At 41.4% G+C, this 12,495-nt stretch overlaps 1 protein-coding gene across 8 annotated transcripts in view; it reads right to left on the reverse strand.

Annotated features, from left to right (window-relative positions):
* Positions 1 to 896: 896 nt before the first annotated feature.
* Positions 897 to 12,495, reverse strand: part of LOC118335864 (trafficking kinesin-binding protein 1-like) — a 33,662-nt gene continuing 22,063 nt past the window's right edge. For 5 of the 8 annotated variants that reach the window (XM_035672344.1, XM_035672341.1, XM_035672343.1 and 2 more), the window contains 11 exons: positions 12,222 to 12,330; positions 11,625 to 11,703; positions 11,363 to 11,493; positions 11,157 to 11,231; positions 10,641 to 10,778; positions 10,481 to 10,557; positions 10,104 to 10,343; positions 9,404 to 9,732; positions 6,563 to 7,036; positions 5,104 to 5,206; positions 897 to 3,275 (listed from right to left, as the gene is read on the reverse strand). In XM_035672344.1, the coding sequence (XP_035528237.1) occupies positions 2,204 to 3,275; positions 5,104 to 5,206; positions 6,563 to 7,036; positions 9,404 to 9,732; positions 10,104 to 10,343; positions 10,481 to 10,557; positions 10,641 to 10,778; positions 11,157 to 11,231; positions 11,363 to 11,493; positions 11,625 to 11,703; positions 12,222 to 12,330 (2,827 nt within the window). In that variant the 3' untranslated portion in view covers positions 897 to 2,203. Of the gene's footprint in view, positions 3,276 to 4,574; positions 4,711 to 5,103; positions 5,207 to 6,562; positions 7,037 to 9,403; positions 9,733 to 10,103; positions 10,344 to 10,480; positions 10,558 to 10,640; positions 10,779 to 11,156; positions 11,232 to 11,362; positions 11,494 to 11,624; positions 11,704 to 12,221; positions 12,331 to 12,495 lie in introns of all 8 variants that reach the window. The other 3 variants (XM_035672345.1, XM_035672346.1, XR_004797078.1) reach the window with 3 other exon arrangements.

Raw genomic sequence — 12,495 nt, forward strand, 5'->3', positions numbered from 1 at the left:
CACACATATACATATACACACACATATATACATATATACACACACACACACACACACACACACACTGTTGCCTAACAAGATATAGAGATAGTGTACATGATGTCCGATGGGCGTGAGGGTGGACACTGGAACTGGGTCAGTGGTACTAAAAACTTTCCTTCAGCATCAAACTGTGATAAAAGCTCAGTCTCTTGCTCTTAAAACCAACATTCGGATATTTCAAGTCATCACCTAAACAGTTACATTCAGAGACATACAAGTTTTATCATTCCTAATATTGCTATTTTTTTCAGCCACGCGCTTGTTTGATTTTGACTAAATAAATTACATGGCGTCAGTATGTGATTCAGGTTTACATCGGCATCATGGATAAAAAGGTAAATATGTAATTACGGTCTGTTTTGTAAACAGACATATTTCAATTCCTGCCTAGTTATGGGCCCATCCACTCTTCATTTGGGTGTAACTTTGGTTTTGAGTGAAAGCTCTGGGTGCAGCAGTGATGGTGGCAGACTTTACTTTCTGATGTTACAGCTCTATTCTGCATTTTTATTTGGATCTTTATGCCTATGCCATACCTCACTCTCAATGATTCAAACTGCTCTACACTCATCATCCTTCTCAAACATGTTCTACTGACAAGTACTGTGTTACTGACAAGTATGGAAAGAATGGAGGTGCTCCAAAAAGAAAACAACTGTTGCTGCCTCTTGGGTTCTGTAGTCACAGTATTTTAAACGTGTCTATATAACTGGACTGGTCTGTATTACAGTTTATGTGGTACATGTCTCTGTGTGATTATACATAAAGGGGATGCTTCACACAATCTCATTAGGACACGAAAACAAAGAGCCAAAAATAGACAGACACAAATGAGCATGTGTGGGGGCCCTCAGCAGGTTCAGATGCAAATATATTAATTCGCACCATTATTCTCAATTTCTCTCTCTACTGCATTAAAATAACAAAATATGACAAATGATTCTCCCATAAGATACAGTATGTTAGCTGTTTTTAGGCACATAAGAATAGTAAGTCACAGCAAGATGACACATTAAAGCCACAATCCGGATTATTTTTGAAAATACAGATTACATACATACAGAGAGGAGAAAGAGAGTTGCTGGTAGGAAATAATCTCTAGTGCCAACATCATAACTTCCATTTCTCTCCAGTGCAATATAATGGAGACACAAACAATCAAAGGCTTATAATACCATAGTGGCCCGCATATAAGATTTTTGCACTTTAAATTAAACAATGAAGGCAAATTAATCATATTTGAATGTGTTTCCACATTTAAATAAGTATAAAATATTACAATTTAAAAAATCTTTTAGCTAAATAAAGGCTGGTTATAGGCAAGCAGCCAGCTTTACTGACTGTAGTTTTACAGTGGAAGAGAATTATTTTTCTCTTCCTGGTTGGATTTGACATTATTAGTCTCTCTGTCCTCTTACCGAACCTGTCAACAGATGTGTCATTTCTGGTGGTCTTTAACGGGGAAAATGTTTTTTTATCAACACTACACGACCCATAACACAGCACCTTCTTAAAGTAACATCTGTTCTATTGAATGAATAATTGTGCATTCCTGGAAAATACAACTTGCATTTCTTAATCTAAAGAAATAAACCAATCTTATATTCGGGCCAATACAGGGCATTTAAAATTCATGTGTTGCCTTTATTTAATAGTGCACATTCAGGTCCAGAAGGAAAATGAGACTGAAAGAGGGGAAAGCTCTGCTGTACTTTCACCAGATTGGGCTTTTTAATCTTATACTATATATGACACAGTATATTGCATACACAGCTTATACAATATACAGTTACAACGGACACTGAGGAAGGCAACATACTCCATCATCATCAGTCTAGTCTGACAGTGTATGAGTATAACACAGTGTAACAGTGTCAGCCACTAATGGTTTATTCACCACCATTTCATTCAGTTTGCGTTGATCAGACTGATGATTGTTTAAATAAATCAGCTGGAGTCTGCCTGGTTAGGAAAGATGACTTACTGTATAGTTGAGTCTGTAGGTGGAGGGGGGTGGACTATTGCAGCTGTTTGGTTCTGGGGATATTCCACAGCTGAGGGATGTCTATATAGTTATGAAGGGTATTTGGTTGTCAATAAATTTGTATGCGTGTTGTATCATGTGTGTTGTAATATGGGCTAAAACACTGAACATTTCCCATTATGTCCCAGTTTCATCACTGTGATGGTCATTGCTTGCTGAATCCTGCAGTCCGTCGTTTGGCCTGGTGTGTCTCTGTATTATTGTCTGTGGTGTGACTGTTTCCAGTGCATGTAGTGTCTGTGGTATATGTATGGCCCTCGTGACCAGGGTGTGATTTGTTTGCATTTTGCCTTTTTCTTGTGTATGTGCTGCGTGTTGGGTATGTGGCGTTTGCATTGTATGCGGTATGAGTATCTCTGTGTTAGGGGGGCCTCCCGGGTCTTTCATGGCCATACTGGCTCCTACCATAGCAGGATAGCTTCGATTCCTCCTCAGCCCTGCATTCAAACCTGGGAGCCCGCCACCGAGTGCACTGTTCCCCAGTCCAGTAGATCCAAAGGGGGCTAATAGACTACTCCCAGATGAAACAGAAGCAGCATGAGGGGGGAGGGTGCGGAAACTTTTCAGTTTGTCCACAAGTCGCAGATTCAGCATCTCTGTTTGGCCATCATCATCTATTTGCCCCCCTCGCTCCCTCTCCACCTCCCCCAGTACTTCCCTCAGAATGGTACGAGCCGGTTTAGAGGCGAGGAAAGTGTCATAAAATGGGGGGTCATCATTGGTGGGGCTGAACTGAAAAACTGGGCAGGTGGTGGTAGAGGAGGCAGATTTGGAACGAGGGGAGTTGGGCGGGGTGGAGGGCTGGAGGAGGAGGGTGTCTGGGCGTTTCCCCAATCGTCTAGGTTTGGTTTCCCCAGGTATGTCGCCGCTCTTCTTCGCTTGCGTTCCTACCACGGGTGTCGAAGCTCCACTGGCATCAAACCCTCGGTCCCAGCTGCGAGGGTCATACACTGAGGCAGAAATCCCATGCTCCAGCAGGAGGCGCACCAGGCCTAGAGAGGTGCTGGTGGTCTTGGTGGAGTCCCTAAGGTTGGTGGAGGACTCTGCTAGTGAGAGCGAGAGGGAGAGGCGTCGTGGGGTGCAGCAGGGGGTGTAGGAAGGTGTGGGTGGGGCAGAGAAGGGTATAGGAGAGGAAATGGGGGTAGGGCTGCTGATGCAAGCGCTGCTCTGACAAGAGCCTAGAGCTGAGCTGGAGATGGAGGAGTAAGGGGTGGAGAAATGGGTGAAGGAGGATAGAGGAAAGAGAGGAGGAACGGGGCATTGGGTGTGCAAGGACAGAAATAAATGGTCATGAGTTATCAAGTCTTAATACTTGGTTTTTAGTACAATTAACACACAACCTAAAACATAACTGCAGTAATCAAACCTTTTTCCTGTTTGGGCGACTAAAATGTGGAGTTCAGATCAGAATAAAATCAGAGTTATTTGTTATCAGTAGTGACAAAGAACTCATTTTTACACACATTATTTGTCACACAATAACTTAATTATTAGAGCCCAGATAGTAGCTACACGGTGAAAAGAAACTAAGCACTAAAGTCCACTTGTTGGTCTTCATTCAGTAAATGGAGCTGACTCACACTTCACTAGAGTCAAAGTTTTGCCTATTTTTGCTGGGAGCTGCGTGCAGTTCCCAGCAAAAATAGACATTCTTACTCATACTGACATTATGTCATCAACATATAGACATATATCTACACATAGATATACAGTTTCAATGTCTATACCTGAAGAATATGTCACAGACATGAAAGATAATAACACCTCCTGTATCTGACTGAGATTGAAAGCATTTGTGGTCAGAATCCATTCATATGTTAACAATGCTTTTATTGTACCGTATTTATCAAAGGCAAACTCAGTATAGAAACACAGGGCTCTCTGTGTGGATACCACAGGCGTGGGAGCTGCTGCAGTTCAGTGAGGCAGCTGTCACACACTGCTCAAGTAGGCACTGTGGACGAACCATCAGGCGTCATCACATTACCGGTACCTTTATCTGGTCCTTGGTTCACATGGGCTAAGTGGTCTTACACAAGGAGGATATATCAAAGCAGACCTCAAAGTAATCCAGTCTTTTGGGTGTACCAGCAGAGGTCTTAAAGTGTTCACTGGTTTGTTGTAGGTGCTAAATCCCTGGCATTCCATTGAGACAGGGTTTACGATCTCCCCCAGTATACAACCACTTGTTATCAACTGACCAAAGGACCAGATCACATGATTACACTTGAGCCAGTGCCTGTCGCTGAATGAAGATACTACATGTGTTTAAAAGCTCTGAATGCTAGGAAGTGGACCTTTGTTCTTAGATTATTTCCACCACATACTATTCTCAAAGATTGAACAACCACGCTCAAATCCTTACAAAGTTAGATCTGATCGGTAATTTGAGTCACAGCATTGTGTCAGAAGCTGGATTGTTAGTTTGAAACATGTCAGCAGAGAACATTAGAGGCAAATTGCTGATGTTATTCTAGTTTAAACACACCCACAGTCTTATGGAATGCACTCCCATGCATTGCCTCACCCATGTGCACCCCAGCGGGTGCACTCAATGGGTCTGCTCTACTCCGGCCATGACAACCATATGATACAACTCCACTTCATCCTCCTCATCACTTGACCTGCCAAGGCCAATCAGACAGCAGGGACTTAGAGAGTATGAAGTCAGGTGAGTGTGGCATCAAAGTAGCCCTGCCTCAAAATCTATTGGAGGGGGACAAGAGGGGAATTTGCTCCTTGGCAGAGAAGCAGCTATTTGATTTACAGCACACAATGGAGATTCAATGTTATTACACTAGGTCTCCATTCATTTTCTGTGTAAGGGTTCCTGTTTACAGTAGATGTGCCATTTGATTTAATGCAACAATGGAATCTAGATAGGAAAATGACTCCATCTTGTGTTCATAATAGTACACTACACTCAATTGTACACATCAAAGACTAAATAATATTTCTACAGACATTTAAAAAACAGAATAAAGTGATAAAAGTAGTCAGGTGTTGAAGATGTTTACCTTGGGGACACAGAGGTCAGCTGATCCGAGGGGTGGAGAATCCGGCAGGTGGTGAAGGTGTACGTAGAGCTAGTATGGGACATACACTTCCCTGGGAAATTAACTACAGGAACGGAGAAGGAGAATAGAGCAGAGGAGAAGGCTGTAAGTACTGAGACAAAGGGCACCAAGCAACACTGTAAAAAAAAAAACACAACAAAGTGGAGAGAAAAAAGGCCATGATCATAGTATAAGCCCCAAGCAAAAGCACTGGCATATTGGCTCCCAAATTAATAAAGTATTGTAGTGATGATGGGGTGTGCAGATTCCATGAAACAGAAATTGTGTCCCAGGGTTCATTTCAACAAAGTCACTTCAGTCATGAAAGGTATTCACTGAATATCCACAAAGTATGAGGGAGATTTCACTTTCATTATCTGAAGTCATACATATGTTTTGATCAAAGGATAGGTTCACAAAGTTTGTGAGTTTGGCCCAGAATGTGTGCTGTAGTGGTAAATGCAGGATTGTCACTTTGTTCAAACTCATGTTGGTAATGATGTGATGATGTAGTTTTGGATTTTAAGTTTGTATTGTTTAATTTTATGTTGTATGTCTTGTGTTTTGTCTCTTAACATCTTGTAACCATGTTGAAAATATATTGCCACTTTAACATGTTTTTTTTTTAATGTCTGCAATCAATAACTAAATGAAATCATATATCATGTGTGTACTAAGGTGACCCTACGCCAAAGCTACTGGTCAACTCCAATATTAACCCACTGTGGGTGTCATGTGATCATGTGACTTGGACAGCTGCACTAATAATACCCGATATATACGTACGTGCCCACATACCAGACCCTAGCCATGATATTTCTGCATGCATGTGTTTGTGTGGTGAGCTAGTGTTGACTGCTAGAAGAAATTATTGCCACAATGAATTTTCAATGAATCACAACAAAACAAGAAACTTATTCTGTGCTGCAGGTCATCAGTGAAAGATTGAGAGATTAATATAATTATATATATACATATACATATATCTATATTAGAATAATTAAAGACACCATTAAGTTATAGACTTCAGAAGATTTGTTGAAGAGGATAGGCATCGCTGAAGATCGAAAAATAAGTGTGATTGGTTGAAATGAAGCAGAGTGTGGCAGTGAAAGGAGGTGTGAACTGAGAAGGAAGACGTGAATGAATGAACAAAAAAAACATGTACTCTGAGTTGATGGGGTTCGATGGCTGCACAAGGACTGCCGGTAGGACGGGTGGGTGTGCAAGGTGTGTGCACATGAGCGTGATCGTGCAGGAGAGGATGTCACTTTGGGGTTGTGAGATGTCCAGTGAATGCTTTTTCTCAAATCCCTCACCCTCCCACCCCGCGTCTTACCCCCTCCCCTTTACCCCCATGCTCCAGGATTACATGGGATGGTGGATGCAGTGCAGTGAGCTCAGCTAAGTGCTCCCTCACCAGGCAAACGGTCCACTGTGGCGGGCTGTAAGGCCTGGAGCTCCTTGAGGTCCACATGCCCGTTCATCTCAGAAGAAGAGGGGAGAGGAGAAGAAGACAGGGAGGGTCTGGAGAAGGAAAGGGGCATGTTTGCAACATGTCCATCTTTTACTTGCATCATTTCTCTAGCTCGGCACATTTCTCCTTGCAATGTTTCTGATTGGCTGTCGTCATCGACGTCTCCGTTTTTGTTGCAGCAGACGGGAGAAGAGGTAGAGCGAGGCAGATCCATGGGAGCAGGGCTCTCTCCTGACAAGCCAGTAAATGAGTCACATGAAAGTTCGTCCTCCTCTGGTTGGTCCAGTTGCCAGTCTTCCTGCTCTTGCTCGTGCGCTAAAGTGCGGAAGCCCTTCGTGACCACACCGGGCCGATGATCCAGCAGAGCTCCCATGTGGGGTTGAGCCAACTGCTGCCAAGCATGGAGAGTAGCAGAGCCTGGGGAAACAGTCAGAGAAACACTCAGGTTAACTCAATCTGTCTTAAGTTGCTCTCTTTCACAAATGCATCTCAGAACTATGGTAAAAGTGACCTTTTTTTAATCAATATCAAAAACTTGTAATTTGTCAATAAATATAAAAAAAATTGCAAACTAGATGCTTTTAAAATGTCTTACTATTGTGACCTCAAGGGCAGTGGCAGTGTTGGTCATAATCACAGAAGGGCGAGCAAATGCACACAGCTAGACTCAGCCGCAGGCCTGCTTCCCTAAACTTAATACTGCAATCCAACCCAAATCACATCAGCTTCAGTCTCCCCTTACTTCTATAAGGTTTACATTTTATTACAGTATCATATGCTACATGCAAAAACAGAGCACTACACTGTATGTAGACAGTGACATTATGTCTGTTCAGTAAATGTCATTTCTATGTATAAATGTTTAAAAATAGATCAAAATCAGCTGTTCACTGGCAGACATTATACTGTATATAAACAGATACATACACAGGCAGACAGTAGAAACACACACACCCGAGGGGACACAGTATAACACATGCATATTAACAGCCACACAATTAATGTCACACAGACAAGATGGACAGGATAAAGCATATTCTTTGACTGTTACTGTTAATATTTCTTCAAGCAGCACGTACAGACTGTCACACATACTGCAGTAACAGTGAATAAAATGCTGCTGTACGCAATGTTTCTCTGTTTATTGAGCTTCCTTGCACTTAGTAAACTGGTCACATTTCAAGTCCAATGAATGGTTGTTTTCTCGTGACACATGAAGGGCCTTTGAGAGATGTCAGTACACAGACCCATCAGACAAACACAAAAAGAATGAGAGAAAAAGGAAGGTGAGAAAATTAGTAAGATTTTATTCAAGAAATCATCAACAGAGAAAACAGACAAGTTGAAGAAAAAAAGAAGTAAAGTGCAAAGACAAGACAAAACAAAAATGAAGAAAAGAAAAAGGTGGAAAAAAAGAGGAGTGAAAGGGATGGACAGTACATACAGTAGTATGGCACTAATGTAGCAGAAGAAACTGTCTCTACACTTAAGTCTCATACAGTAAGAATATGCCAAAACTCAAATATTGGTATTTCTTAGTTAATTTTAAATTAGATAGTCATCTGACATCAGCCAGAATTATTATACATGAAATAATTATGAACACAAATACTATGAGGTTACCAAGAAATAACAAATCAAATAAATTCTCACATCTCAGACAACCATCATTAGACTTGAAATTAAACAGTGCCACATTTATTGTCCTTCACCCCAAAAGAAAAAGGCCATGTTTAATTTTGTCTTTTAATTTAAGCACATTATCTGGTGTTTATGTATCACGTTTCAGTGTTACCATGCAAATGCTGTACTTGAGTTTGAACACTAGGTGGTGCCACAAAATAGGAAATACCTCTGTGACAACAGTTTTAAAAACTGTGTCCACTTAAGATTGGGAAAATGCTTTAAAGAGAATTGTATCTTAACTGCATCATTGTGTGGATAAATACCTGACATCAAATATATTTACAATTCAACTACATATAAACTCCATAACCAATACAGTATGGGAATAAATACTTATAGGATAATATTAAACCATCTATTAAAAAAACAAGGCATAAGAAAACTGTGTTGAAAAATATGTGTGCCATTTAAAATACCACATATTGACTCTCTCTCACTGCAAAAAAACTGAGTGCTCACCATTTGTGATGTATTTGGGATAAATGTAACACTGGGAACTAAACTAAAACTGACATAAAGGCCATTCATGCAATATCCCTTTATGGTACGGTATACATTTTCATAAGGGTTGAATCTTACACTTCAATCTATAATCTTCAAAGATATATAGCACAAATGTATATGTAAAACAATAATGGGTGTTAATGGCTTCACACCAGCAGCACATAGCAGGCTGTCTGGTATTCTATACTTCAAACCAGCAGCGAGCCCGTGTATTTCTGAAGTAAAAGGAGTGCTGTAGATTTAAACTGCCTTCCTGTTGCTCCAACACCTCCAGCAGACCTGTGACTAAAGCCAGTGGAGCTCTGAGGTGAGGCTGTGAGCGCCGCAGGCTGCTCAGCTCCAACAAACTGGAGCTCCTCTGCAGGGTCTTAGGGCCCTGTGAGGCACTCAGACAGATGGTGGAGGGACTGTGCTTTTGAAAAATCAGATATTGATTCGGCTGCTGGTTGTGAAGGGCTTGTTTTTGGGGAGTATGTAAAAATATACATTTTGAATTTGTCTGATTTTGATTCTGTTGAGGTTGCTGAAAACTTTCATTTTCATTGTGCACATTCTGAATATTAGAGGACTTGTGTCTCTGAGAGGAATAATCACCTTCTAGCGGCTTTACAATTTGCAGCTTTTCCGGCAGGTAGGATCTCGCTGTGAATGAGTATCCCGACCAGACGCTTCCGAGGGAGGGATGCGAGCATAGCGACAGCAGGCTCTCCGTCGGTGTTCCCGGTCCTCCGCTACTCCCCCCACCTCCCTTTTCTTCCTCTTTGGCCAGGTAAGCCAGCTTTCTCTCCCTCTCCTCCTCGAAGAAGCGTTTTTCTGAGAGGTAGTTGTCGCGACGGAGGGACAGACGCCGAAGGGCTGCCTCCAGGTCCCTGCTACCCGGGGTCCCTGGGGTGCCAGGGGGCCGCTTGTTAGAGTCCTCTGACCTGGGGAGAGGCACATAGTTGACATTGTTTGGGTTTCAGTAGAGAGTTTTAAAAGCAGAATGTCTCTCCTTCTCAGTTTTGTTATTTTGTAAAGCTCAGTTGTTACCTATTGTGTTGGATACTAATAAAAAGGCAGCAGCTAATGACTGAAACCTGAAACTAAGGCTAGAGCTAGTTACTAAGCACAACATAAACAACAGGAATACACTAACAAACACCAAGGTTACCAATAAACACAAAAATTAGAGTGGCATCCCATTAGTTGTTGGAGAAAATGAGGACGAAAGAGGAAATAAAAAGCATAGAAATGAGATTCAAAACGAAGAAAATCTAAAATGTGAGTTGTGTAAAATGTGTCAACCTGTCCGTACCCATCATCTGGACTCTCCAGGATACTGCTATTCCTGTTGTCCAGGAAAATCCCACTTCCGATCTCACTACTATATATGGAGTTGGAGCGAGGTGTGCCCACCCTGCTGGAGCGCCCTGAGGTGAGGCATGATGTCTGATTGGAGCCTGGGATGTTGAGAGGGGAGGGGGCTAGTGATGAACGCTGCTGACGCATCAGGTTGAGGTTTTTCACTGTCTGGAAAACTCGCTTTGGTTGCAATCTGGAGAAACATGATCACATAAATATCGAATTGAGGGTTTTTTTAACATATCAACCTAGAACATTTCGCTATACAGTCAGACCAAATCATCAGCAACCCTTTATCCTTGTTTCCTTTAAGCTGAGCCTTTTTGATACCTCTGCTCTTCTACATCCGGGTCATCCATCTGTAATTCCTTCCTCATGGTGCCCTCTATTTCTGCTGCCAGAGAGTCCTGAAGAAGAAGGCAAAAAAATGTAAAAGGAGTTTGTAGCTGCTGGGGGCCATGGAGATACTCTGATACTTGTTCAAGCTCACCATTGGGAAGAGACCCAGAGAGTGGAAACGCCTTGGTGTGCTGAGTGGTAGAGTTTTATTTCTTAGGTTCTTCAGCTCCTCCTGAGCCTCATGAAGCATCTCCATACACTCTGCATACTTATCCTGCAACTCCCGCAACTGGAGGAAGGGAAAGGAAAGGAAAGACCATGAGAGACGAGACAGGAAGCATTAAGAAAAAAACTCTTAAAAAAAAAGAGACAAACTGTGCTACAACATGTAGGTGTAGTTCTGTTTTCGTTGATTTAAAGCGCTTTGTAATGCAGGTTTTATATTATTTGTGGTGATGTGGAATGTCTCATATTGAACCATTATTGATTATACTGTTATCATAAAAAATACCCTGCATAAGTGTATGCTTCTGAAGGAGTATACACATCTAAGGAACAGGATTTGGTCCTAGGCAGGCTCTTCTAGCGACATATTTATTGGTGGAAGCTGCCACTGCAGAAAATGAGGATGATGTAGCCACGGTCAGAGCGTTGTGGATTGCCTAACCTCAGCAGTGAGTTGTCGCTGGGCGTCCTTGGCTGCCCCCAAGTGCTGAGTCAGCTCCTCATTCTCCACGGCATACTACAAACATGCCAGACAAAATAGGACAACACTGTATCCAATGTATCCACACACACAGGCATTAATAAGGCAAATATACAGCAGATAGTTTACATTATTAGTATGAGAGATGACTAGGGGGAGTTTCATACCAGCTTGGCCTTCTTCTGGAGGTCTACTATCTGGGAGAGGAGGTGTGTGATTTCCTCCTGCTGTCTGGAGACGTCGTCACTCTTCCTGGCCAGCTCTTCAGCCAGAGAGGAAATCTGCAGGTTGGAATTACCTGGAAGCATCAACAGGTGTTCAAGTGAGAATCTGCCAAGAAAAACCTTCCCCGCTGCCTTTAGGGAGTGAGACAGCAGTCGAAAGATGTAACATTGAGCATAATAAAACTCCCGCCAGTCAAATACTCACGTAGTTCTTTGACACAGTCATTGACAAGTTGCTGCTCTTTTTCCTCATAGGAGATAGTTTCTGTCTCCAAATGACTGGCCTGAAAAAACAGACATTACTTATCAATACTACACACTGTAGTCATTATTATTTAACCCAATGAATGACTTCTCTTCAAAGATAACCAGAAGGTCATGTTTACACTTGTTTTACAAGACATTCTAATGAACACAAACAGTATTTCTGGCAACAAGTGAAATTAAACACACTAGTTTTTAGTTGTGTTGGGACTACAGGTGCTAATTAGCTTAGCTTAGTTTAGAGTTAATGTCAGTGTTGATTAATGTGCATTGTCCCATATAAATAAACACATAAATAAAATAATTAGATTTTGATGATCATTATGTTTGGTTTAAACTTTGACATAGCTTACTATTACATGGGTTATTATGATTTTTGGAAACAATATTTACATGCAATGTAAAAATGTTAACATACTTTGATAAGTAATCAAAGGAATAATAATATAGATTTACTTAAAAAACAAGAAAATGCTGAAATGTATTAACGATGTGTTTGTTTAGTGTGTGTTTGTTTAATTCAAGCGTGAATGTGTACCTCAGATCGCAATGATTTGTTTTCTTCCTCCAGATCTTTGAGTTTCTTCTGCAAGGAGTCCAAGGGGAAAAAAGTTGGAGTTGACACATTGGTTTCACTGGGACGCACACTGTAAACACACCCATGAGAGAGAAACTTGAATCAGTAGGTCAATCACTCATCCATTACTATGCTGTGAAATGCACATTATATGCAGTAGTGGGAACAACCTCTGTAGTGTTGATCTTATTATTATTATTATTATTATTATTATTATTAGTCTACTACTCTCTTT

The sequence above is a fragment of the Morone saxatilis genome, unplaced genomic scaffold (assembly GCF_004916995.1).
Source record: "Morone saxatilis isolate NCDOM2014 unplaced genomic scaffold, NCSU_SB_2.0 Contig24, whole genome shotgun sequence".
Taxonomy (NCBI): domain Eukaryota; kingdom Metazoa; phylum Chordata; class Actinopteri; family Moronidae; genus Morone; species Morone saxatilis.